The sequence below is a fragment of the Tursiops truncatus genome, chromosome 6 (assembly GCF_011762595.2).
Source record: "Tursiops truncatus isolate mTurTru1 chromosome 6, mTurTru1.mat.Y, whole genome shotgun sequence".
NCBI lineage: Eukaryota > Metazoa > Chordata > Mammalia > Artiodactyla > Delphinidae > Tursiops > Tursiops truncatus.
The window spans coordinates 51,673,857-51,699,316 of record NC_047039.1 but is presented as its reverse complement, the minus strand read 5'-3'; the positions used below and the strand labels follow the sequence as shown (position 1 = coordinate 51,699,316).

Below are 25,460 nucleotides of genomic sequence, written 5' to 3'. Positions count from 1 at the left end.
ACGGGTTCGAGCCCTGGTCTGGGAAGATCCCACATGCCGCAGAGCAACTGGGCCCGTTAGCCACAACTACTGAGCCTGCGCGTCTGGAGCCTGTGCTCCGCAACAAGAGAGGCCGCGATAGTGAGAGGCCCACGTACCACGATGAAGAGTGGCCCCCGCACCGCAGTGAAGAGTGGCCCACACTTACCACAACTAGAGAAAGCCCTCGCACAGAAATGAAGACCCAACACAGCCAAAAATAAATAAATAAATTTATTTAAAAAAAAAAAAAAAGAACAATCTGCCTAACAATAAACTGATTAATTTAGGAAAAAAAAATAAAAATCTCACACCAAATATATTTTATCTCTTACACACCCTGGAATACCGTCAGAAATGGTATTTGATAAATGCTTTAATTTCTGGACCAATATGGTAAATACATAACATGTAAGTCAAAATAGTTTATATTACTGATAGATACATAATGTCACTCTCTAAAATATGATGGAAAAACTCCAGTTGCCCCCTGAAAACTTTCTCTTGTTCTGAAAGCTGTCTCAGTTTTACATCTAAAAAAAGGTCTCAGTACTACAGTTAAAACAATTCCCTGAAACCAGAGGTTTATAAAATTAACTTCACAATGATATGAAAAAGTTAGTTCTGAAACTGCTTATAACATAATGTTTGATCTGCTATACACGATCACTAATCCTCTTGAATTAATAGGGGAGATAGAAAATTTCCATCACTATTATACTGGATTTTATAATAGTTTACTGCAGAACAAAATACCTATTTATGTATTTCTTAATACCATTATTCTGAGATTATGATCTTCTAGGTTTTTGGTGTCAAAAAACATTTCTTGTGAAATAATGGCAATTTAAGGTAATATTGTTGATGTCTTCATTTTGACAACCCTGTATTAGTCGCCCAATATCTTTTTTATTTTATTGATCCACCTAATTACCCAAATCTGTTGTATTTCTATACACTAACAACAAAATATCAGAAAGAGAAGCTAAGGCAATAATCCCATTTATTACTGCATCAAAAAGAATAAAATACTTAGGAATACCTAATGAGGCAAAAGACCTGTACTTCGAGAACTATAAGATGGTGATGAAAGAAACTGAAGATGACAAACAGATGGAAACTTATACTGTGTTCTTGGATTGGAAGAATCAATATTGTTAAAATGACCATACTACCCAAGACAATCTACAGATTCAGTGCAATCCGTATCAAATTACTGATGGTATCTTTCACAGAACTGGAACAAAAAAAAAAAATTTAATTTGTATGGAAACAAAAAACACTCTGAATAGCCAAAACAATCTTGAGAAAGAAGAATGGAGCTCGAGGAATCACACTTCCTAACTTCAGGCTATACTGCAAAGCTATAGTAATCAAAAGACTATGGTACTGGCACAAAAACAGACACACAGATCAATGCAACAGGATAGAAAGCCCAGAAATAAACCCACGCACTTATGGTTAATTAATCTATGACAAATGAGACAAGAATATACAGTGGAGAAAAGACAGTCTTTTCAATAAGTGGTGCTGGGAAAATCAGACAGCTACCTGTAAAAGAATGAAATTAGAACATTCTCTAACACCATATACAAAAATAAACTCAAAATGGATTAAATATCTAAATGTAAGACTGGATACTACAAAACTCCTAGAGAAAAACATAGACAGAACACTCTTTCACATAAATCGCAGCAATATTTTTTTGGATCTGTCTCCTAGAATAATGGAAACAAAAGCAAAAATAAACAAATGGGACCTAATTAAACTTAAAAGCTTTTGCATGGCAAAGGAAACCATAAACAAAATGAAAAGGCAACCTATAGAATGGGAGAAAGTATTTGCAAATGATGCTACTGACAGGGATTAATTTCCAAAATATATAAAGAGCTCAGTATCAAAAAAAGCCAAGCAATCCAATTGAAAAATGGGCAGAAACCTAAATAGACATTTCTCCAAAGAACACATACAGATGGCCAACAGGCACATGAAAAGATGCTCAAGATTGCTAATTATTAGAGAAATGCAAATCAAAACTACACTAAGGTATCACCTCTCACTGGTTAGAATGACCATCACCAAAAAGCTCACAAATAATAAATGTTGGAGAGGGTGGGGAAAAAAGGAACCCTCTTATACTGTTAATGGAAATGTAAATTGGTGCAGCCACTATGGAGGTTCCTTAAAAAACTAAAAATAGAGTTACCATATAACCCAGCAATCCCACTACTGGGCATATATCTGGAAAAGACGAAAACTCTAACGTGAAAAGATTCATGCACCATGGTGTTCACAGCAGCACTATTTACAATAGCAAAGACATGGAAGCATCCTAAATGTGCATCAACAGATGAATGGATAAAGAAGAAATGGTATATATATATACAATTGAATATTACTCAGCCACATGGTATATATATATATATATATATATATACACAATGGAATATTACTCAGCCATAATAAGGAATGAAATAGTGCCATTTGTAGCAACATGGATGCAACTAGAGATTATCATACTAAGTGAAGTAAGACAGAGAAAGACAAATATCATATGATATCACTTACATACGGAATCTGAAAAAAAATGATACAAATGAACTTATTTACAAAACAGAAATAGACTCACAGACAAAGAAAATAAACTCATGGTTACCAAAGGGGAAAAGAGGCGGGGGAGGGATAAATCAGGAATTTGGGATTAACAGCTACACACTACTATATATAAAATTGATAAACAATAAGAACCTACTGTATAGCACAGGGAACTATATTCAATATTTTGTAATAACCGATAATGGACAAGAATCTGAAAAAAAGAATATAAATATATATACATATATATGTAATTTGCTGTACACCTGAAACATTGTAAATCAACTATACTTCCATAAAAAATAAATTTGTAAAATAATATTTCTATATTCTAAAGAAAAAAATTAATTTATCAAGAAAAGAAAATTTGTCTATTCCCTTTTTGATGGAGAAAATATACACAATTCCTATAAATCAATAACAAGAAGACAAATGACCCAAACTACTGTTATTAAAAAGGTTACTAATGAAATTCTTGTAAGTGCTTTTTTTTAAACATATATTATTATTTCTCTTGGGTAAATACCTAGGAGTAGAATTGCTAGGTCACAGGGCAGACGCATGTAACTTTATAAGAAACTGCAAGACAGTTCTACAAGGAGGTTGTACCATTTTACAATTCCACCAACAATAAATGAGAATTCCATTTGCTCTACAACATAGTCTTTGTGATTTTAACTATTCTAGTGGGTGTGAAGTGGTATTTTATTGTGGTTTTAATTTGCATTTCTCTGACATCTAATGGTGGTGGGCACCTTTTTTCATGTCTTTATTGACCAACTGTCTCTCTTTACTTGTGAAATCTCAAAGTCAATTGCTATTTTTTTTTAACATCTTTATTGGAGTATAATTGCTCTACAATGGTGTGTTAGTTTCTGCTTTATAACAAACTGAATCAGCTATACATATACATATGTTCCCATATCTCTTCCCTCTTGCGTCTCCCTCTCTCCCACCATCCCTATCCCACCCCTCTAGGTGGTCACAAAGCACAGAGCTGATCTCCCTGTGCTATGTGGCTGCTTCCCACTAGCTATCGGTTTTACATTTGGTAGTGTATATGCTATTTTATAAAAATCTGGTTGTCACTGATTTGTAGGAGATGTTTATATTTTCTGGACTTGAGACCTTTATCAGATACATGATTTGAGATGAGCTTTTCCCAAATGTGGTCTAACCTTTCATTTTCTTAATAGTGTCTTTAGATGAACATAACTTTTAAAATTTGATGAAGTGCAAAATCTGACTGATATCCACCAGCAATTTATCTAGTCTCAATTTCTAGCCATGGAACATATTAGTCTAATTGCATTGCTTTGGATAATATCCAGCGAGGCAAAAAAGGAGGGTCAGAGATAGTTACATATGCATTTTTAAAGTCTGCCTCAGCTAGATAAATTTTGTTGTCATTATCTGACCACGAGTCATCTTTCATTGAGTGTTCTGTTATCCAATCACCCTTTGTCCAACTCGTCTGGTTTCATAATCATCAATGCCTCTTACATTGTTATAGGCCTGATGCCATAAGACTTTTCATTGCTATATATTTTCAAATCAGTGGGCAGGAATTACTATTTAATAAATCTAGAATCTGCAACACTGCTGACTCAGAGAATCTCCTTCTGACTTTCTCCAGAAGTTTAAGATAGAGAGGCTAAAAAATAGAACTGTGATATGGGGATATATGTATACGTATAGCTGATTCATTTTGTTATACAGCAGAAACTAACACAACATTGTAAAGCAATTATACTCCAATAAAGATGTTAAAAAAAAATAGAACTGTGGCAATGGCACAGTTTTATCATAAAAGAGCTAAGTCAAAACACATTATTAAGGTCAGCCCAAATCCATTCTGAACTACAGAGCTCCCTCCAAAATCCTAAAACAAAGCCAGGTAGATATCAGACACTCAACGCTTGAATGAATGAAGCAACATTACAGTTCCATGAGAAAACAGAGAAACATCAGCGAAGAAACATCAATCAAATGTGAAACAGGGTTTCTTACTGTTCCCTGCAAGCTTGGGCGGCTACGATCCAGGTGCCCTTCTGCTCTGTGATCAAGGAGTGGCAGTAGCCTAAGTGATGGTGCCACCCAGCTGGGCATGATTTATCTTCCACCTGAAAAATAGTTGTCCATGTTCACATTATAATGGTCTTTACAATCTAGAGTCTGTTCTCAGCATAGAGAGTCCTATGAGTCCCCTAATGTGAGTAATTTTGTCACCAGAAAGGAGGTCAGCCTTAATCCCAATCCTCTACTTTGAGAAATGCAATGGCTTTTTATGGAACACACTGGTAAAGTCAGCAGTGTTTTAATTTTACACTTTGACATTATGATAATTGAATAAAATAAGTAAACATCTTTTCAAATTGTATTGCTTAACTAATGTGTTTTGTGATTTTTAAAACGCCAACTGGCCATCTTTTCCTCTTCACCTTCGAAGTGTAACAGAGCAGGCCGAGGTAGCAGGAGTGGACAGGGCATTCCCTCTCTCTCAGCTTATCATGGGACATGCTGCAAGTATAGGTACTTGGCTGCTCGGCCTGTGTCCCACCTTGGTGTGAGGGCTCCAAGATTTCCAGGCAATTCCATTGCACTTATACAGCTTTTGGAGGCTTTCTTCAAAGTGGAAGAGTCCCTTTAATTCCAGTGTGCAGTTCTTTGGAAATGAGGGCAAACGGTCCTATGGCAAAGAAAGGTGATTCAGACTTGATTTAAGTTGATCACACTTGTACCTCTTTTAGGTCATCCTTTGTTGAGTAGCATTTGTGTTGCATCAACTATGCCCAAGCCTGAAGGCTGTTTTATGACCCAGAACACAGCTTGTTGTAAAGTGAATAGGAAGTGAAGAGATTTTCATACCTGTTGGGGGAAGTGTGAGCCAGTTGTGGATTCCTCCTTATCTGCTTGAGGCAGTTCTGCCACTTTGATTGTCTTTTGTGGCTGACTAACAATGGATACTTTGGCCTTACTTTTGTGAGTTGAGGAACTGTCATCCTCCAGTTTCAGGGAAATCATTCCATGATACTTGAGGAAATCAACAAACAACAATAAAGAAAAAATAAACACCAAGAGAGCAAACAAAAACATTTGTTGCAAAAATGAGCAATCCAAAAATTGGACCAAAACAAAAAGATAAAAGGTGTATTTTTTTTTCTGACCACCCAAGCTTCTAAAACAAATTTCAAAACATGTTTTTAAGAGAAATACATAAATATAACAGTTATGAAAGGTAGTTTCACTAAATATTTTGTATCCATAAATACAAGAAATTTAGCAATTCTCTCAGACTATGCTTACATTGTAGATGATGTCTGTTCCATTTCTATAAACAGAGGATGGATGGACCTGAAATCAAGAGAGAACAAAATATGAAAAAAATTGACTTGAATAATAATTAGCAGTAGGGTAAAACCCTTCCAATAAGATATTTTTAATGACTGAAAAATTTTTAAACATATATTTTCTTAAGATTTTCCATGCCTAAATCATTGAAATTTTTATAAAATCACTGGACCTAATGGCACTTTATCAATGTTGACTCATCTATTCTTAGTCCCAGTTAGAGAGAAAAAACATCCTTATTTTTTTGGTACATCTATACTACACAGAGGTCCAAGAAAACACACACACACACACACCCCGATGAGTGTGTGCCTGGTTAGAAAACTAGGCTGATAATGTCAAAGCCATTGTTTCCACACCCAAGTAGATCATTTAATCTCATTCTATTTCAGCGTCACTGGTCACTCCCCATCTGTCTTGATCACAAAAGGAACCAAAGCAGAAATCATATGGATGAGTCAGTACATCTATCACCTCAGTCAGTACAATAAATGAAGTAGGTCGGCATTATGATATTTGTATACGAAAGGCACTTCATGATGGTATAAGGAACCGTGAAAATCACCATGGCCCTCAGTCACTGTGAGAACCAGAACAGCTTCCACAGTGTTTCAGAATACTTATTAAGATCTTTTGATCCTTTCAGTATGCACTCCACACATCAAAACCAAAGAGGTCCCCATCCTTACTCTTTTGCCATTCCCTTGGGTCCTAAGCTTCATGACAGAAAGATCTTCAGAATCAAAGTCCCGCAGGGTGTCTCCCTTGGCGACTGCTAGCTGCTTGGAAGACGGAAGGGGTCTTCTTTCCGGATGAAAGGAACCAGAAGTGGTGCGTGAGGAAGCCCCTGGGGAGAGCAGCCTCCAAATGCCCTTCTCCCATGCATTGGGCATGTTTGCATTGAAGGCATATGAAGGATGGCACTGTCCTGGAGGCGCACAAAATGGCAGGTCAGTTCATTTTACACAAACAGATAAGTGATCACATGGAGAAAGTCCCTGGAGCAGCTTGTCATTAAACTCAGACGGATGATTTTCCCACCAGATGTTGCCTTCTGCCATTTGCCAGAAACCCCTTTACTCTTCATCAGTGTTCATCCAGAAAGGCTGTGCCCTTCTGCACATCTACAGGGTGACTATAAGTCATGAAATTGATTTCACGAACCACAGATGAAAATCACTGTCGTGATTTTATAATCATCCCTTCTACCTGGGCAATAGCCTCCCTTCATATTATAGAACTCCTCCATATTATCGGGTTTACTCCCTGATCAAGTATCATTGCACAAACACTTTAAAGTGTTCATCCTTTCCCCAATCTCCTAGAGGGAGAAACTGGAATTGTTTGAAGATGTCAGTGAAATCAAGTTAACAGTTATAAAAATGAGCATTTAACTGTTACAGAAAAGATCCAGTAAATCTTAATGGAGCTCCTTTGATTAGAAATATTGCCAATTAGTATGAAAAAATGCTAAATCGAGCAGCCTCGTCTGGATACTTTACACTTCATGCGTAAAGTGTGTATTTTATGTATTTATGTACTTAATGTGACCAGAAAATTCTACTGAAAAAGAAATGAATTTGGTGAGGTAAGGTGGTATGGGAGAGATGCTATGGTAAAGGAAAGAGGATAGTGTCTGTTTTTATTATAGGATGAGAAAGAGGAGATAATAAATTTCAGGTAAGAAAAACATACGGCCTGTAGGGCGTGATGTGTCAAAATAGGAAGGTGAGACCAAGCATAGTAACTGGACACTTGTCAACTGCTAAATAGACAAATAAGTAAAAGGTATTTGGCAGGAAAAACGTCAGAGCACCAAGACTTTGGGCTGCTTTTTATTTTATTTAGTTCACACGTTGCTCTTTAGCATATACTATCCAGGACCTATTTGGCCGTGCAACCCAAGGTTATTAATTAATATTCTCCAGCTGCTCCTGAATCCCCAAGCCAGCTGCATCTTTCACATCTATTTTTCTCCAATTCCTTCCTCTCAGAATTTTCGGGGTCACGCTACAGTGGGGACTCAGATTTTAGGCATTAAGAGCTCTCTTTAACAGAGGAAGATAATTACAGCCCTATAAACTCTGGGGGGAAAATAATTGTCGATAGATTCTCAGCGACATTGTTTCCCCCTTGGTGAGAACAACAAACGGGTGAGGAAAAAAACAACGAAGCTCTGACTTGTTGCTTTTCTCAAAACGGTCGTTCTTAGCAGGAGGAAAACCACATGAAGCAGAAACCAGAATAAAGGGCCTACATCACGACTGGGGTTGCTTTCTTGACAAGAAATTAAGCATTTTGATTTGAAGGTGTTATCAAGCACACTGGCTGTTGAAAGCAAGCAACTACAGTGCCAGGACTGCTCCTGATTTCAAGATGAGGATCAAAAGAATACCTCCTTTTGAGTCCAAAATTTTCACTGCCGTTTTTGTCTTTGTGCCAAGAACCGCATTCACGGGGGAGTTCAGAATTACTTCAAAGACCTCATCATCTTCCTCTAATCCGTCATAGGTAATTGCTATATTCCACATCTTAGTTGACATTCCTACAAGAAGTAAACATTTTAATTACTCTTTAATTGCTATTTCAATCACCTAGGTGTCAGAGAAATATATTAATTAACATGTCTACAGCTAGACTGCAGTAGCCTGAGTGAGCTATTGTACTGCTACCAACTCGCTGAAGTCGTGCTGTTCTCCTAAATAATATTAAGAGACCACATTTGTTCCTGGACAATGATGTTTCCCTTTAAATGCAAACACTGTAACCAAAAAAGCAAGCTGCATTAGGCAAGGGATGAACAAAAAATGGTGAGCAGTTGAGATCTAAGACAATTTTTTCCTGACCTGCCCCTTCTCTCCTTAAGAATAAACAAGTACTGCAATCTTTAAATCTTAATAGTTTGAAAAACCTTAAGATGTTGATGCAGACAGTCAGAAGTGATTATTGGATGGTACTTCATGCTATTCACAGAAATGATTGATTTCTAACGACAGCTGCTTCCATCGGCTGCCCTACTTCCTGAGATCCTTCTAGCCCACAAATGCTTTTTCTGATGATGTAATACTCAGGAGTTTGATATCCTCCTACAGAGAATTTATAGGCTGGGGGGGTTCTTGAAATAGACAGAGCCAATTTTTTTTTTTTTTCTTTCTGTCTGCCTCTGTTCATGGAGTTACAATCAAGCTTGGTTCACAGTAACGTTGCGAACTTAATGCAAAAGAGCTTTGATGTTACAAGCATATCCCCAGCTATCCTGTCACCACCAAGATGGGACACAAAGCAACCCCAAAACCACAAAATATTAAAGTGGGAAGAAACTTCTGAAATTGTCAAATCTTGACCAGTTTCCAAGACGTGGATAGCAGGACATCCCCCATGGGTTTATTTAGAAGAGCTGGCAGGAAGGAAAGAAAGTATTGTTTAGGGAAGAAAGATGGCTCAGTTTTAAGGGGAAAAAGATAAACTTATGGTTTAACCTTTGAGGACTAAGTTTTGAAACTTTATTCTGTGTCATTTACTCATTGGCTATTTGAGTGATTTTATTCCCATAAACCCATCTATATAAGCAGTTAAACATTTTTTTCTAGGCTTCTCATCTGAAAATTGGATTCTTTTCTCCTTGCAGGTTGTTTTCTACAGATGTATTTTGCAGGTTGTTTTCTACAGATGTATGCCTCTCAGTTGTGCTAGCTAGATGATGGCCTCCTTCTTGAAGGTATGTTGCTTATAGAGTTCATCATGGAATCTAAGTCTCATCAATCCCCGACAGAATCCAATGGAAAGAGGAAACTGTTCACTTATCCTATTCTTGCCTGCACTTGAGAGAAAAATTAAGGGTCTTTGAAATAATTTTATTAAAAAAAAATAGGCTGACAGGTAAGTTGTTAAGCTTTCAGTATCCACTGAGTTTTTCTTTTTTTTGAACTTTTTTTTTTAATGTTTTCAAGTCTCATCCATGTTGTAACATGTATTAGTCCTTCATTGATTTTTTTTTTTTTTTTTTTTTTGGCTGCGTTGGGTCTTTGCTGCTGCGCGCGGGCTTTCTCTGGTTGCAGCGAGCAGGGGCTGCTCTTTGTTGCAGTGCGTAGGCTTCTCATTGCGGTGGCTTCTCTTGTGGCGGAGCACGGGCTCTAGGCACACAGGCTTCAATAGTTGTGGCTCGCAGGCTCTACAGCGCAGGCTCAGTAGCTGTGGCGCACGGGCTTAATTGCTCCGTGGCATGTGGGATCTTCCCAGACCAGGGATTGAACCCGTGTCCCCTGCATTGGCAGGTGGATTCTTAACCACTGTGCCACCAAGGAAGTCCCTCCAACTGAGTTCTTAAATCAATTACTTTCAGTCTTTACAAAGGCAAAATTTGAAGCATTTAATATAAACTACATAACTCCCACCTCGTGGCTGGATGAATCAGTCCATCAAAATATATATTTTGTATTATGTGCTTGCCTTTGGTGGACGCTAGGGAGAATACTAGAGGTATAACATAAGGAAGCCCTGACATAAAGGAATTTAAAACCTTCTTGAAGAGACAAGATGTAAATACCAAAAAAGTCAATTATTCCAGGTTGTGTATAATTAGCTGCCACAAGGTACAGAATAGATGGTAAATACTACATGTATGTGGGCTCCAGAGTTGGAAGGACCTGGGAGGAAATGGGAAAACAACAGAAGCAAAGTCAGTTAGATAGCAAAGCAGAGACCTTGATCAGGAGGGCTGAGCAGATTACCCGGCTGGAGTAGAGAGGTCACGCCAGGGAAGAGAGGTGGTAGGTATAGCCAGACTGCAGAGAACCCTCGACACTAGGTGGGTCAGACTCAGACTTTAAACCACAGGCAACAGGGAAGGCTCTTGAAAATGGATGTCTTAAAAACATGAACCTGAAAGTGGTATGTGGGAAGATTTAGGGGCCCGGGCAGACAAGCAGAGAGGCTAGAAGTTGGGAATCCACGTAGGCAGCTGTTGTAATAAATTGGCATGGAGAGAAAAGAGACTTGACAATGAAGAAGGCATATGAATACTAAGGTTTTAATATTCAGAGAGCTGTTTTGACTCTCAAAGCCCATAAAGTTAAGTGTTATTCAAATAAAAATCCAATACAAAAAAAATTTTTTCCCCAAGCCCCAACCATTTGCCTTCTTATTTTAAGAACTGTTGAATAAATTATAGTACCCCTTCCCCCCACTGCCCCACCCACCCCCCAAAAAACCTTAAAGTTTTTGTAAAACCTTATGAAGTAGAACCAGATGGTTAGAGAAGATCTATTCCAAGTTTCATTTAAGTACTTTTGATTGGTTTGCTGCATTTCAACTTTGTTTATATGTCTACCAGGTAGGCACACAGGACCTCCTTTTTTAGGTTAATGAGATTAGAAATAGAACTTGCTTAGTTTTTCTTTTTCCTTCCTCTCCAGCCTTCAAGGTGCAAAGTATTTGTGAAATCACGGTGATTATAAACAATTTCAGAAGGCATGAACTGGCCCCCTGTTCCCATGAAACAAAAGGTGCTGAAGAGGAGAGAGAGGTGTCAGGTTATGCAGACATAGCCCACTTTACAGAGTGAGTTAATTCCTGGATATTTTCCTGCAAAACACATTTCACTATTGAAAGACATATTCTCAATGTTTTTCAGCAAATGCCACGTGAGAGAGCTGTTCTTTGGAAAACATTTTGACTCAGGCACGATGAAGTCTCAATTAAGAATGCAGCAAACCTCTGAAGAACATTTATTTTAAAGGAAAACAATCATTTTCTTAAGAATATTTGCACTTTGACTCAAGATTATTCACAATAGCAGAAGGCAAGGTAGTCAGGGTTAGCTTTTGGTTTGGTACAAAGCTGCAAGGCAAGCTTACTTGAGTGTAGCTCACTAGACTGAAAAGTCCCTCAGTTTCTCTTCAGCTCCCTCCAAGAGCTCTCAAACCCTATGATATTCCACTGTCTTTGACTTCTCACTCTCTGTTTCCTCACCAATCATGGAAGCTGCTGTTTTTAAAGAAATGAACAGATTGCTTTGGGTGAAAGGGGTGGTAATGGGGATGAAGACACCAGATCTGAAAGAGGCAAGGATGAACAAGATGGGAGTAAATAAGTATTTACAGGACCTGTGGACACGGGGAATTCTAACATTCTCTAAAGGAAGACATCAGCTTATGAAACAGTTTCTGGCTAATAAGTTCCAAAGGAATGAACACCCAAGTGTTGTTTCTTTTTCATTTATAAGCTATATTTATTTATTTTCTTAAAATGTCTAAATAGGGACTTCCCTGGTGGTCCAGTGGTTAAGACTTTGCGCTTCCATTGCAGGGGGCACAGGTTCAATCCCTGGAAATGGAATTAAGATCCTGCATGCCGCACGGCGTGGCCAAAAAAAAAAGTCTAAATAGGGCTTCCCTGGTGGCGCAGTGGTTAAGAGTCCACCTGCCGATGCAGGGGACATGGGTTCGTGCCCCGGTCCGGGAAGATCCCACATGGCGCAGAACGGCTGGGCCCGTGAGCCATGGCTGCTGAGCCTGCGCGTCCGGAGCCTGTGCTCTGCAATGGGAGAGGCCACAACAGTGAGAGGCCTGTGTACCGCCAAAAAAAAAAAAAAAAAAAGTCTAAATAATCTCTAAAATTATGACGATTTAGACCCTCAGAAGCCTTTAGTATCTACTGGAAGCAGCATGTAAACTCTCTTGAAAGCAAATGGGCATTCCCTCACCCAGTGGGACTTGCAAGAGTTAGCTTCCAGGAGCTCTTCCAGTGTGATATCTCCTAGTCCCTATCAATCCAAACAGAGAACCTGGTGGGCTGCTCAAAATCCACCAAAAGCCAAAATCACTCCTGATCTTGGGACAAACAGACCTCAAATAATAAAGGTGATATATGACAAGCACTCTTGCCTCTTGAAAAGAGGAAAGGCCGGACCTGCCTTAACATGAAGTACATAAAGAGCACAGAGCCAATGCATCAAATCCTTTCATCTGAGGGTTGATCAGAACCAGAGCCTGCAGCAACCCGAGGGTAAACTTCAAATACATAACAGGAATAGCTCTTCTCCTCAAGGGTGGTCAGTCTGAGGGACAAAATTATGCAAGTCAGAAACTTAAATATCACAGGAAGGAGGCCAATAACAATATCGGGATCGTTCCATGTCAAATGTAAGGCTCTCTGTTATAGGTTGAGTTGTGTCACTCAAAAATCCCTATGTTTAAGTCCTAACTCTCAGTACCTCAGAATGTGACCTTATTTGGAAATAAGGGCATTACAGATGTAATTCAGATGGAGTCATACTAGAGTAGAGTGGACCCCTAGTCTATTATGACTGGTGTCAGTATACAAAGGGGAAATTTGGACACAGACACAAACAAGAACATCCTATGGAGATAAAGGCAGAGATCGGGTGATGCAACAGAAGCCAAGGAAGGCCAGAGATTCCAGCAAAGCACCAGAGCATGGAAGAGAGGCATGGAACAGATTCCCTCTCAGCCCTTAGAAGGAATCAACCCTGCCCACATCATGATCTTGAACTTCTAGGGTCCAGAATCATTAGAAAAATAATTCTTGTTTTGAAGCTACCAGATTTGTGATACTTTATTAGGGTAGCCCCAGCAAACTCATACAGTCACTAAACATCGTACAACTTGTGGTGAACTGCAGAAAGGCATTTCTTTTCTACGTTTAATTTTTTTTTTTTGGTTGTGCTGGGTCTTAGTTGTGGCAGGCGGGCTCCGTATTTGCGGCTCACCGGCTCCTTAGTTGTGGCATGCGGGCTCCTTAGTTGTGGCATGTGAACTCTTAGTCGCGGCATGCATGTAGGATCTAGTTCCCCAATGAGGGATTGAATCCAGGCCCCCGCACATTGGGAGCGTGGCGTGCTAACCACTTCGCCACCAGGGAAGTCTCCTCTACGTTTAATATTAAGGTTGTCAGTTTTGGAGTGGTAATGGTATTCAGGCCATTTTGTTTTGCCTTTGCCCAAAACTTCATGTGTCAGTGGCAGACAATGGCTAAAGTCTTGATTGGATGGCCTGTTCTCAGAATGCAGAACACCTCCTCTGCAGGGGAGCAGAAAGCCACACGCCCTGGCTGCTTCTCAAGGCCTTTTCCTTTTGTCCCTGGACAGGTGATCTAGGTCCATTCCATACCAGAGGGAAAGAGAGACAACCATGCAGTGCAGTGAGGAAGAGCTACTGGTTCCCATCTACAGAAACCAGGGAAAGGGGGCATGGCTCCCGCCTTGGTACTTAAGGCACAGTTAGCCAAATGAATGTCTGTCCTGCAGTTTAAGTCCCCTTCTTCTGCTACCAACTCCCCCAGGAAGTCTTCCAGGATTTTCCTTAGCCAGAACAATGGCACATCCTTGGGGTCACAATGTACTCTATTAGTGAGTTGTTTTCATGTCTATATTTCTCACAGGATAGAACATCCTTGAGAACAGGCCCCATGCTTTTGTATTCCCTTTTGCACCTAGCAAAATTTTTCCAAACGCTTAAAACAAAACAGGTGTTATCTAATTAAATAATAATTTCCCCTGGAATCTGTTCATATCAGCCTATTCCAAGAGAGATAATTTAGAAATGACCCTTTAGGAATCCACATGACTATAACATTCAAAAAATTTCCATTAAAATATGAGGCAATTACATTATTTCAGCTTTGTGTCAGACCGCTGAATAATTTTTTTAAATGGCATTTTATCTGGATTTTTGGATGTTTGCCTTAATATTTTATATATTTTATTTGTTACGATCTCTCTTCTCATTTTAAATAAATACTCACTAGTAATAACATAAAATATGAGGGGCAAAGCCTCAAGTACAAACTCATCTCTCTGGGAGAGGGGTGATCCTGTGCCCTGAGGAGTTTCTAGTTGGCTGAAGTTGCATAATAGTCTGTCTTTTCCACCATCTCCAGACTTTCTTACAAAAACATGAAACAAAGTGTAGACGCAAAACGTACCTGGGTCAAACTGAATCAGCTTAGATGGAGTCATAGTGAAATCCTTTCCAGCTGTAGCTGACACTTGGTTGACCTTAAGAGGGGAAAAACAAAATCTTTTTTTTAAATAAAAATAAATATTCTGTAATAGAAAAACATCTAGTCTGATCTCATACTAGACTAAACTCATGCTCTGAAATCTGTTTTTAACATTAAGTGTTTTTTTATTCTAATACATCATTTTTGACCCATCTTCCTTAAAGTTAACTTTTTCCTAGACTAATATCAATGGAAGTAAACATAAAACTTTATTTTTTTCTTCTCCTTTATAAATGATTTGGTTATTGGAGAAAGTAATGTGAATTTTAAACAGTATATTTCTCTTTGTTGCAAATATCATTTTATTTCATGGCCTCCCCTCTACCTCAACCAGGTCCTAAAATAATGCCTTGGAGGAAAGGGAGAAGGGCAGTGAAGAGAAGGAAAAGTGGGTACTGTTGACAACCGAGGTGCTGATCTGTCAGCCAGCTTGGTGGTATCCTGCGAGCTCAGGGCACTGAAAGCCTTTAGACCAGATGAACTAAAACAAGTCTGGTCCATTTTCGCATCTGGATGAAACCATTCCTCTTCACAGACATGAATGAGGGCTCTGTGGGAATGACAGTCCTGGGGAACAGCCACACAAAGGCCATCCACACCCAGAACCAAGGGCTTCAGAAGCTCCTTCAAGTAAGTTGTTAAAAAAAAAAAAAATTCGTCCAGTCTAAAGAGACAATTGGCTGACCCCTTTTTCCCCATCCCCCAGGGCTAAAGAACAGAGGTGATTTAAGGGCTCTGACATCTCGTGCCCTTAACTTCCCCCAGAGGAGCCTAAATATGTGTGAAGAACACATATTTAGTTTGAAATATGGTTGAAAAGGAGTTTGAAAAAGAAGCTTCAGCTGGTTTGAAAAAGAGGTCCTTGAATGAGATGTTCAGGAAAGTGAGTTACTCTATTCCTTCACTTTCTTACAAAGGGATGAAGGGCACAAGTAAAAACTTGCAAATTCCTATTTCTTTGGCCTCAGACATTATCTGCATTTCTAACCAAAGGCCCTAACATGTGTCAGTGGTCTGCAGTGGAAACGTTTTGCTCAAGAAGAGTACTGCCTCCTAAGCTCCCATTTCTTCTTTCTCCACAATGCCAAGAATCCTCCCCAACAACCTTTCCCTGTGGAAAGGCAGCCCATTGCACACCTGTACCCATCATATGCTGGGAGTTATATTTCCCCATGTGGTTCTTGCACGTGCAATTACCTAGTATTTACCACCACTGAGCTTACAGAATCCTACGTGGGAAAAGGAATGGGCTGAGTCAAGGTGGCTGCAGAAATGAGTCCGGTGCAGGTGTGTGATTCAAACCAGGGCAAACAACGTAGGGTAAGAGTGCTTTCTTCTCCCTCCTCCCAGCCAAGCAGCCAATAGGCTCCAGGCTAAAGCAGCAGGCTGTGCTGTAAGCAGAGTGGTCCCTGAAGGACTCGGGCTGTTTGCGAAAGGCCTGCAGACTCAGCTGGCAGCTTCACTGTGTGCACTCAGCTTAAGCAGACAAAAGGTTCCGTCACACCACGTCTGTTATTTCTACCTGGCATGGTGAACGGTTCTGTGGCCCGAAACTCCAGACTGGAGCATATGGTGCTTTTTATGGAGGACCAGAAGAATATTAGAAAACCATCCAGGCGGGTTCTTTCTTTTTCCATAAACTATCTACTGGGAAGGTAGAGGGGATACCCAGTTATCTGATGATTTAACAATAATAAAACACCCCAGATCAGGGGAAAAGACCCTATGCCCACTAGAAAGATAAATACTGAGTCTGGATATAGTAGGATTTATGTGCACAAGGTTGTGAGGGTGATTTGAACTTATTATTGTAATTGAGACTTAACTGAGATGGCATTTTTTTCCCAGAAGCTAGTATCACTGTTTTTTTCCTTAGATTGAGGAGGGGAGTCTTTCAGGCTCATTCACCAGCATTCGTATGTACAGGATTTTCATGTTCTCGTTCACGTGAAGTGCAATTTTTATAGTGACTCCTAAAAAAATCTTTCAATTCTAGAAGCCATAGGTTGTGCTTCACGGCCCATGGCAGTGTAAAGAAATAGCAGGTGACTAGTCCAAAAATAATTATTGAAAATTCCTTATATTTCAGGGTACCTGTATTGATACATGGTCTCTTAATTTTGCGTGACTTGGGTGAAGCTTACGATAGGTGTGTTCCCTGATTTTTTCATCCACTGAGACCACAGGAAATGGTCCTGGTGCATACTAAGAGAAAGCCATTTGGGGACTTACATTTGCCTACAACTCTCCTTTCCAAAGCAGAGTTTGGCCCAAGTTCACTAGGTTGGATAGATCTCCCTTGTGAAATCAAACTTCAAGAGTTAAAGACCAGATTTAAAAACTAAAAATGGGTTAGAAATATCCTATCTAGGAGCTAATGCACCTAGATAAGTGATGGAGGGACAAGGAGGTTTTGTACTTAGACTCTCGGGAATAGTGCAACACTCGTGCAGTTTGAAATTTCCTTAGTTACTCTGAATTTTTCTAAGGAAATAATCAAAGGCACCAACCAGCAACCGAGGTTTTAGCTTGAAAATTGACAGACTTGTTACCTTTACACTCACAAAGGCCGAGTCCATGGAATATCCCTTTCTGGTAATTTCCAAGGGCAATATGCCCACATTCTCACAGACCTCATATTCAGTCTGTGACCACTCGATATGAGACCACTTCAGTTCCAAGCTATGCATGTAAGGAAAAAAAGAAAGAAAATCATGAGAAATGCATAATGGATGCCTGGGGGGCTCCTCTGCTGGGTAGGAAGCTGAACCACTGGTCCACGCTGGGAGACAGAAGTGGTTCATCAACCTACACCAATGCTACAAGCTCCTTACACTTGTTTGGGATGTTTTAGCTCACAAAGAACTTTTACTGTCACTGTCTCATTTATTGCTCTTAACAATGCTGTGATGTAGAGCACGGATAAGAATTCCATTTATAAATGCAGAAATAAGGTTAAAAGTCTATCAGAGGTCTTACAATTATTAGTGATAGAAAAGAGACTCCTACTTGCATCTTCAGAAGGGAAAGGAGCAGGTGTTAAGTTCAAGGAGAAGTTCATTTTTGGAAAGGACATTGATATGAAATCTTCTCTCCTATCTTTTGGCCTCCTTCATCAATACAACAAGATCATTTCCAGGCACAGGTCTTCTCTGAACTTGGGTTCAGTTTAATAACAAGATATCTTTGAGGATGTGCCTAGGAGTTAGAATGTGCATGTGTTTTAAAGCATTATCTGTCCCTTCCTCTGTGCATATAAAAGGGCTACGCTAATATGTACCTTGGATGCAGCTATACAACAGGATAAACTTGCTAAATACAGGGTGGTCTTTTTTCCCCATGCTATATTTAGTGAGCCCGACATGTGATGGAAACTGACTTCTTTAATCCTCATGGCATGGAGAGGGACTTTTTCTTTTCTTTTCTTCAGAAAAGAACACTGAGCTTAGAGAGGTTAAATAACTACCTCGAAGGCAAAAAGCTATGACAAAGCTAACGGACAGCAGAGATGGAATCCCCAGTATAAATCTGAAACCAAATGTACTATTCCTTCTCTACCATTCTTCTTCCCAACTGAAGTTCTTCATGACTCTTGCAGTCTGAGCTCAAGCAGGGGACTACAATTTTATCTTTACCCTGAAGTGTTTCCCTTTCTGAGGTGAGAAAACTTGAAATGTTTCACCTGAACATTTCTCTTCAAATATGTTCTTACATCCTTTACCCCCTGTAACCTTTCAGCAATAAAGACATAAGCAATCTTCACTATGATCATCTAACCCACTTCCATTGCTTGTGTTTTATTCATTTCCCTTTCATTCTCCATTCACAAAACCCTCAGTGGTTGCCTTACTATATTCCCAAACTTTCACTTCGATTCAGGCTCTTTCCTCTAGACTTTTAAAGTTACTTTACAATTTTCTTTTCCTTTCAGAACTAGAAATTCTGGGTGCTACTATGTAGAGCATAGAATTCACAAATTTCACAGGGCTCTCCAGACTTTCCTGTAGATCATTCATATTAGAGAGTAAGTTTATCCTCTAATAATCACTGTATGTCCTTGTACCAGTCATGTGTCACAGTCACATCCTATAGATTAAGTTCACGAGCGAAACAAACTCAGTAGCACTGTCTCCTACTCCACCAACCCTGGGCCAGTGGGACAAGGGGGAGAGTGGGAGTGTGGAATGGATTTGTATGAATGTTTATTCAATCAATACATATGAAATTTATTATTATTGGCATGCGGGGCTTCACAAAATTTTGACATGAAAATAGGATCCTTATATTCAATAGTATTCAAAGACCCCTCATGGGTCTTTGACGCAACTGATTTCAAATCAAGACATAAAGAAATAAGAGACTGCTTAAAGAATCACAAGATAACAAGCAACAAGGATAAATGCTATAGAAATAACATAGCATATGTTATGTTAAATATAGTTATAAATGCTAATAGAAATAACACATTGCAAAGAGTTCCTAAAGGATCCAGATAAATGAGAACGGAGAACAAAATCAGCGAGAGGGATTAGAGAAAGATAAAAGAGGAGGAAACGGGAACAATGGGAAGGGGTGAAATAGATACACAGGGATGGGTTTCAGCTAACTCTCAGTAAGGTTCAAATGAGTTTCAATGTTCAACCTTCTAAGAATCCATCCATTGCTAATGCTAACCATGACCAGCAAAAATTCATCAGTGTCACTCTGCAGGTCCAGGTGACCCCAAGGCCTAAAGTGAAATGTGATTTGATTGCTGATCTAGATCCATAAGGGGACCATGCAGAGTGTTGTTCAGCTTCAAAGCATTAAGGGTCTTGGTGTCTGGGAAAGTGCATACATAACCCTGATACACCATTAGAATACTTCATAACGCTTAGAGGTTAAGATTGTCATTACACAATGTTCTACTTTATTTTCTTAAAACTGCTCCCTACAAATAATAAAGATCTATTGAAAAGCCATGAAATTTAAGCCGGGCTATATATTTTCCAGAAAAATACTTAAGTCACAAAGCACTTGCATACCTAGAGGATACGTGTGACACATGTTTTGAATGTGTTTTTTGTTTTCTGCAGTATTGTATTGAAGAAGATCTTTCTACACTGAGACTGCAGTTGCTAAAACTCTACACAAACACCTGAAAGAAAAGTAAGAGATGTAGTCAATCACTTGGGAATTCTCCCTGAAAGAAGCCACACAGACGTATGCTTGGTATCATGTAGGTAACAAGGTGCAGGACCCCATGAAAGAAATGTGGGAAGCTCTGGATTGCAAGGTGTCATGCAGACAAGAGTTGGTTCAAATCTTCACATTTTAATGATCCCTCCCTTCTATTATCACAAAGTAAAGCTCACTCTAAAGTCAGAAATTAAGTTTATAGATACACTTTCTGTGAAGCCCACAACGCAATCATTTCAAGTCACTTAGCAGGACATGAGAACTCCTTAAGGCCCTAGGTCACGGCTTCTCAAACTTGACACTATCGACATCTGGGACCAGATGATTCTTTGTGGTGGGAGGCTGTCCTGTGCATTGCAAGAAGTTTAGCAGCATCCCTGGCCTCTACTCGTGAGATCCACCAGATTTAGCCACACCACTCCCCTCTGGTTACAACAATCAAAACTGTTTCCAGAACTTTCCAAATGTCCCTCATGGGGAAAGTCATCCCCAGGGGAGAAACGTTCCCTAAGTGACTGTGGGGACTCAAAACAATAGAACATTTTATTTAATGTATAAGCTAAATTTTGGTTCCCAACAACTATCGTGAATGAAAGACACGGGATGGAGGAGTAGAAATTAAACGGGATGGGACTTCCGGTCCCTCTCTAACTCTAAGTCAAGCACGAGAAAATCCGTTTAATCACTCGATTTAAAATTGCAATCCGTCCCCAGAATCCAGTGTCTGTGATCCCCCTTAATCTGACCAACTTTCATTTTCCAAAGTACGTATCGTGTATACCATACTATTTAATTTACTTAGGTACCAAGGAACTTAGCTAAGTATTTAGGTACTTAGCTCCAAGTAAACAGGGGTCTTTGGTTCACTGATGTATCACCAAGTCCCTTCTAGAGTGACTGAGACATAGTAAGAGCTCAATAAGTATTTGTTAAAGGAAATAATGAACCTTGTTTAGCTTCCTGTTTGAAAAGCTAAGTTGGCCACTGAAACTTTTTTTCTCCCCAGCCCTATTAACATATTTCACACAGTCTGAAAAAACAGCTAGACTAGATGATCCTCACGTGTTTTTTCTAGCCCTGACTCACTCTGGATTCCTTAGCTCCTATTGGACTAGAGAGAAAGGTGGCATTGGTAAAAGAGCATTCTATCATAAAGCATGATTTCTTGTTTTCTAAGGCCTGTGCACGCTTCTCAACATCAGACAATGTCTAGAGACAGCTTTGTTTTTCACAGTGGGAGGAGGGTGATACTGGTTATTTAGCGGGTAGAGGCCAGGGACGCTGCTAAGCATCCTTCAATGTATAGGACACTCAACTCACCCTCCACCACTGCCCCACAGCAAAGAATTGTCTGGACCAAGTAGTTAATAGTGTTGAAGTAGAGTCAAAAATATATACTTTCTGATATTTTATTTTGTGGCTACTCGGTTCATTTATATGAAGGAGCAATGGACCAGAAGAACCAGTTGGGATTAAAACTCTACTTTGGGATATGGGACATTAATCCAGGTTAACAAGGGTGTGTAAAAAAGGTACTTGGCTGCTCTATGCCTCAGTTTCCTCACTTCCCGAAGTGCAATAATAATGAGTCTGTACTTCAAAGAGGTTAAATGAACCTTAATGAATACTCATTAAGTACTTTGAGTTTCTCAGTGAAAGGTTTTATAGTAGCTAAAATTGTGATTAAATTATTCTTATAACTAGATCTTCACTTATAATCAAGTAGCACATGACTTAAGAAAATAGAAAAGGTAAAAAATATTTTTCCAAGTGTTCAATCTAAGACGTCAACTCAAAGGGGATGCTATTAAGCTCAGTAAAAATGCTATGAACACCTGCACTTTCATATTTGTCTTTCTCGCATGATAATGGGGAAACAGTGTTTAGCCAGGAAGCAGCACAGCTAGTACCCCAAACAAGTGCTTTGGAATCAGACACATCTCACAACCACTTATTAGTGTGTGATTATGGTCAGTTAGTCTCTCTGGACCTCAGTTTTCATTATCTTTAAAATGAGGGGAATCATATTCACGTCAAATGATGCAAATTAAAATTTGTTAATATGTATAAAGCACCTGTACACAGTGGGTGTTTAATAAGGGCTATTTCCTTTCCCTTCCTCTGTGGTTTCTTAGATCTCGTCTGGAGATAAATACTTTAACTTCTGGCTTGCAGGTAACATGAAAGCTGAACCTAACTAAGAGTTTCAAACTCTCCCCCTACAATGTGTTTCATAAAAGCTGCTAAAGCATTGCCAGGTTCGCCTGCTAGAAATTCCTTTTCTTTTTTGATTTCTTTGGCTCTTCTCTTTTAAGGCCAAGGATGAATAACAGAACAGCTAGAATGAGGGTAGCCAAAGGCAGGAGAAGAATCAAAGTGCTTAGAATCATGAAGCAGCTACTGAGTTATGCAGAACTTCAGCAAGGGTCAACTTTTCTTTTGAAGTTCACCTTTTTGCAAAGGGCACAAGAAAGAGGTCAACCCTGAATGCATGTTAAGAAACTGGCTTGGTCAGAAGTCAGCTATATTCTGTGGTCTGCAGAGGTGTTTTATGTGGTCCTGTGTAACTGAGTTTGGGTGGTATGCAGACCACCTTGAGATTCACATCGGACTAGAGAACTGTCGTGGGCGTATGAGCGAATCACGCCAAGGCGTGAGCCGATAAGATGAGCACTCACGTTGAGGTCAGGGTGCACTGTGGCCTCTGCCATTCATTCACTTAGTGACTTCTGGCCAATTACTTAAATGCTTTGAGCCTGATTTTCTTATCACCCTCAGAGAATTGTGTTTTGTAGATTAAATTGGACAACATATGTAAAAGTGCCTAGCACAGTGCCTGAAATTTTGGCACTTAACCAAATCTAAATCTTGATGCAAATTTCCATGGATTTCAGTGTTCTAAAATAACTTCTATTTACAATAAAATGTCTCCCAAATGTATCCCTTGAAAAACTTGTTTCATGAGCTATTCTGGGGTAGGGTGGTCTTGGTTCTATAGTCAAATCAGGTTGAGATATGTTGTACACTATACCCCTCTCTCGAAGATTCCCAGTGCATACAAGCATCTTCGTGACTCTAGCATTTGATGCATTAAGCAGACCGCAAGCTAGCTAGCAATAACTTGATTACATTAAGATTTGCAAACACTATTTCTAATGGAATATCTATTGACCCTTCAGGAATGATATTCTATAGAAATGCTGCCATGGTAAAAACTTACTAGCAATCAAGATTCTGGGACAATTCCCCCTGAACATGGGTCCTTCTTGTTCTTTAAAGAGCCTCCATTTTGCTCCAGATTGCACCCACCTGTCTCTTCAGCTGTGTTATAGAAGGTCCCACTCCCTTAAACATGCAGAATATTAATCTATTAATACCATTTAAGCCAGAAAAGAACACAAAGTTCCACAGCATTTAGCTGATTGATTAACAAGCATGTGGATTATTCACTTTGTGGATCAACGCAGAGTCAAGTTCTAACTAGAGATGGGCTTGAGCTGGCCACCAAATGTCTCTGGGATCCTTCTTCAGTCAATTGTTGCCCCCTTGTGAATGAACAACAATAGTAATCACCACCACAGGTCCCATTTGTTACTGACTTTAAATATAGAAGATGCTTACATATGTTTTACCTCATTCGTTCCACTGAAGAAATTGTAGTACTCCCCCCACTTTACAGATAAGATAACTAAGGTAAGTAAGCCTTGACCCAGGTCAGTGGGAGAGCCAAGGCTCAAACCCTGTTCTTTGGCTCTCAGTCCAGTGGTTTATTGTGTATTATCTGTCCCATAACCCCCAGTGCCTTAGCCATGGAGTACACACTCATATTGAAATGTAATTTACATTTAAGGTCTTGAGGAGTAAGTATTCCCCCTTTCTTGTTGCTTTGGTGGCCAAAGACTGGAGAGAAAGAAGGGAGCTGAGTCTGTTGCTTCTTTTCCTATAGGCCGTTTCCGCACACTCATTAAAAGTGGGCAAAAAGTCCTTTAGTGCAGCGAGGAAAACCATGGACTCAAGAACCGTACTTTCTGGACCTAAATCTTAGCTCCTTCACTAGCTAGGCGTATGAGCTTGGAAAAGTCACTTCCTATCTCCTTTTGCGTCAGACTCTTCACCTGTAAATGCTGGATTATGATAGTACCTAACTTAAAGGTGGTTTTGACGATTAAACGAAGAGCAATGAACTAGAGCAGAAACCTACATTGTAAATGCCTGTGATTTATAATGTATGTGTAAGTAGCTTCCTGCTGGTTGTCATGGGAAGACAGACCACTATTCATAACATTTGTTTCCTGCTGGGAAGAAAAAGTTCTTCTTGTTCCAAAAAACATCTACTTACAAATGAGGTTAGGGCCAACTATATCCTTCAAAATTTATACAGATAAGCACTGAGTAGTTTCCACCTCCCCCCACCCACTCTAGAGGAGACAACTTAATATATGTCAGATCAAATCAAAGTTATTTGGGATTAACCATCAGCAGGCATATTTTACTTTATATTCCACTGGTTCCAATCATTACAAGCTGAATTAGAAACAACTTCAGCGTAAGTACCTGAAAAAAGGTATCCAGTACAAGTAGGAGCCTATTTTAAAAGCCTCAAGTAAGGTTATAAATTCTGTGATTCTGCAATAAGTTTGAGGATTATTTAAAATCATAAATCATCTTCAAAACAATGCCCTTGGTAACAATGAGGACTGAAAAGGGTATGTAGGTGAAGCAGTATCAATCTAGCTCTATTTTGGGAAAAAAATTCTCTGGCACCTATGCTGTGTTCTCATGTGGAAGACCAGCAGTCAGCATTTGATGAGTAGCAAGTCTGATCAATATTCTTAGGTTTTTTAGTTGAACTATTAAAAAGCAAGTGAAATCAATTTATTAATATTTTTGGAGCAGGATTTTAAAAAAAAAATTTCCTTGAAAATTGGAAGACATTTGTCTGAATTGCAAGTAGGTAATATATTTTCTATAAAGGTTGTAATCCCGAGGCAAGAGCATTTTAATGGTAGGTGGGCAGCTGTTTTACTTTTATAGCGCCATGATTGTATTTTAATGTCAGGGGACAGGACTTCCTTGCTCATACCTATTTCCCAGCTTCTTGTACTGCACACCTGGCCTATAGTAGCCACTCGGTAAAAATCTGGACCAGGTACTGCAGGCAATAGAGGTGGGACCCTGGGAACATGTTTTGTTAAAGACGTGTTTTTCTAACAATGACTACAGAGACCTCTGCTGGCAGATATTGGGACTACAATTCAGGATTAGAAAGAAAAAGCAAGAATGAAGGGAGCAGAGGT

The 25,460-nt window shown here is 39.4% G+C and overlaps 1 protein-coding gene across 1 annotated transcript in view; it reads right to left on the bottom strand.

The window, feature by feature from the left end:
• FREM1 (FRAS1 related extracellular matrix 1) overlaps window positions 1-25,460 on the bottom strand; it is a 153,138-nt gene that overhangs the window by 5,936 nt on the left and 121,742 nt on the right. The window contains exons 27-34 of the mRNA XM_033858083.2: window positions 17,538-17,667; window positions 14,908-14,980; window positions 8,360-8,509; window positions 6,654-6,892; window positions 5,920-5,967; window positions 5,482-5,646; window positions 5,174-5,302; window positions 4,624-4,736 (exon numbers count right to left, since the gene is read on the bottom strand). Coding sequence (XP_033713974.1) covers window positions 4,624-4,736; window positions 5,174-5,302; window positions 5,482-5,646; window positions 5,920-5,967; window positions 6,654-6,892; window positions 8,360-8,509; window positions 14,908-14,980; window positions 17,538-17,667 — 1,047 coding nt within the window. The remainder of the gene's footprint in view (window positions 1-4,623; window positions 4,737-5,173; window positions 5,303-5,481; window positions 5,647-5,919; window positions 5,968-6,653; window positions 6,893-8,359; window positions 8,510-14,907; window positions 14,981-17,537; window positions 17,668-25,460) is intronic.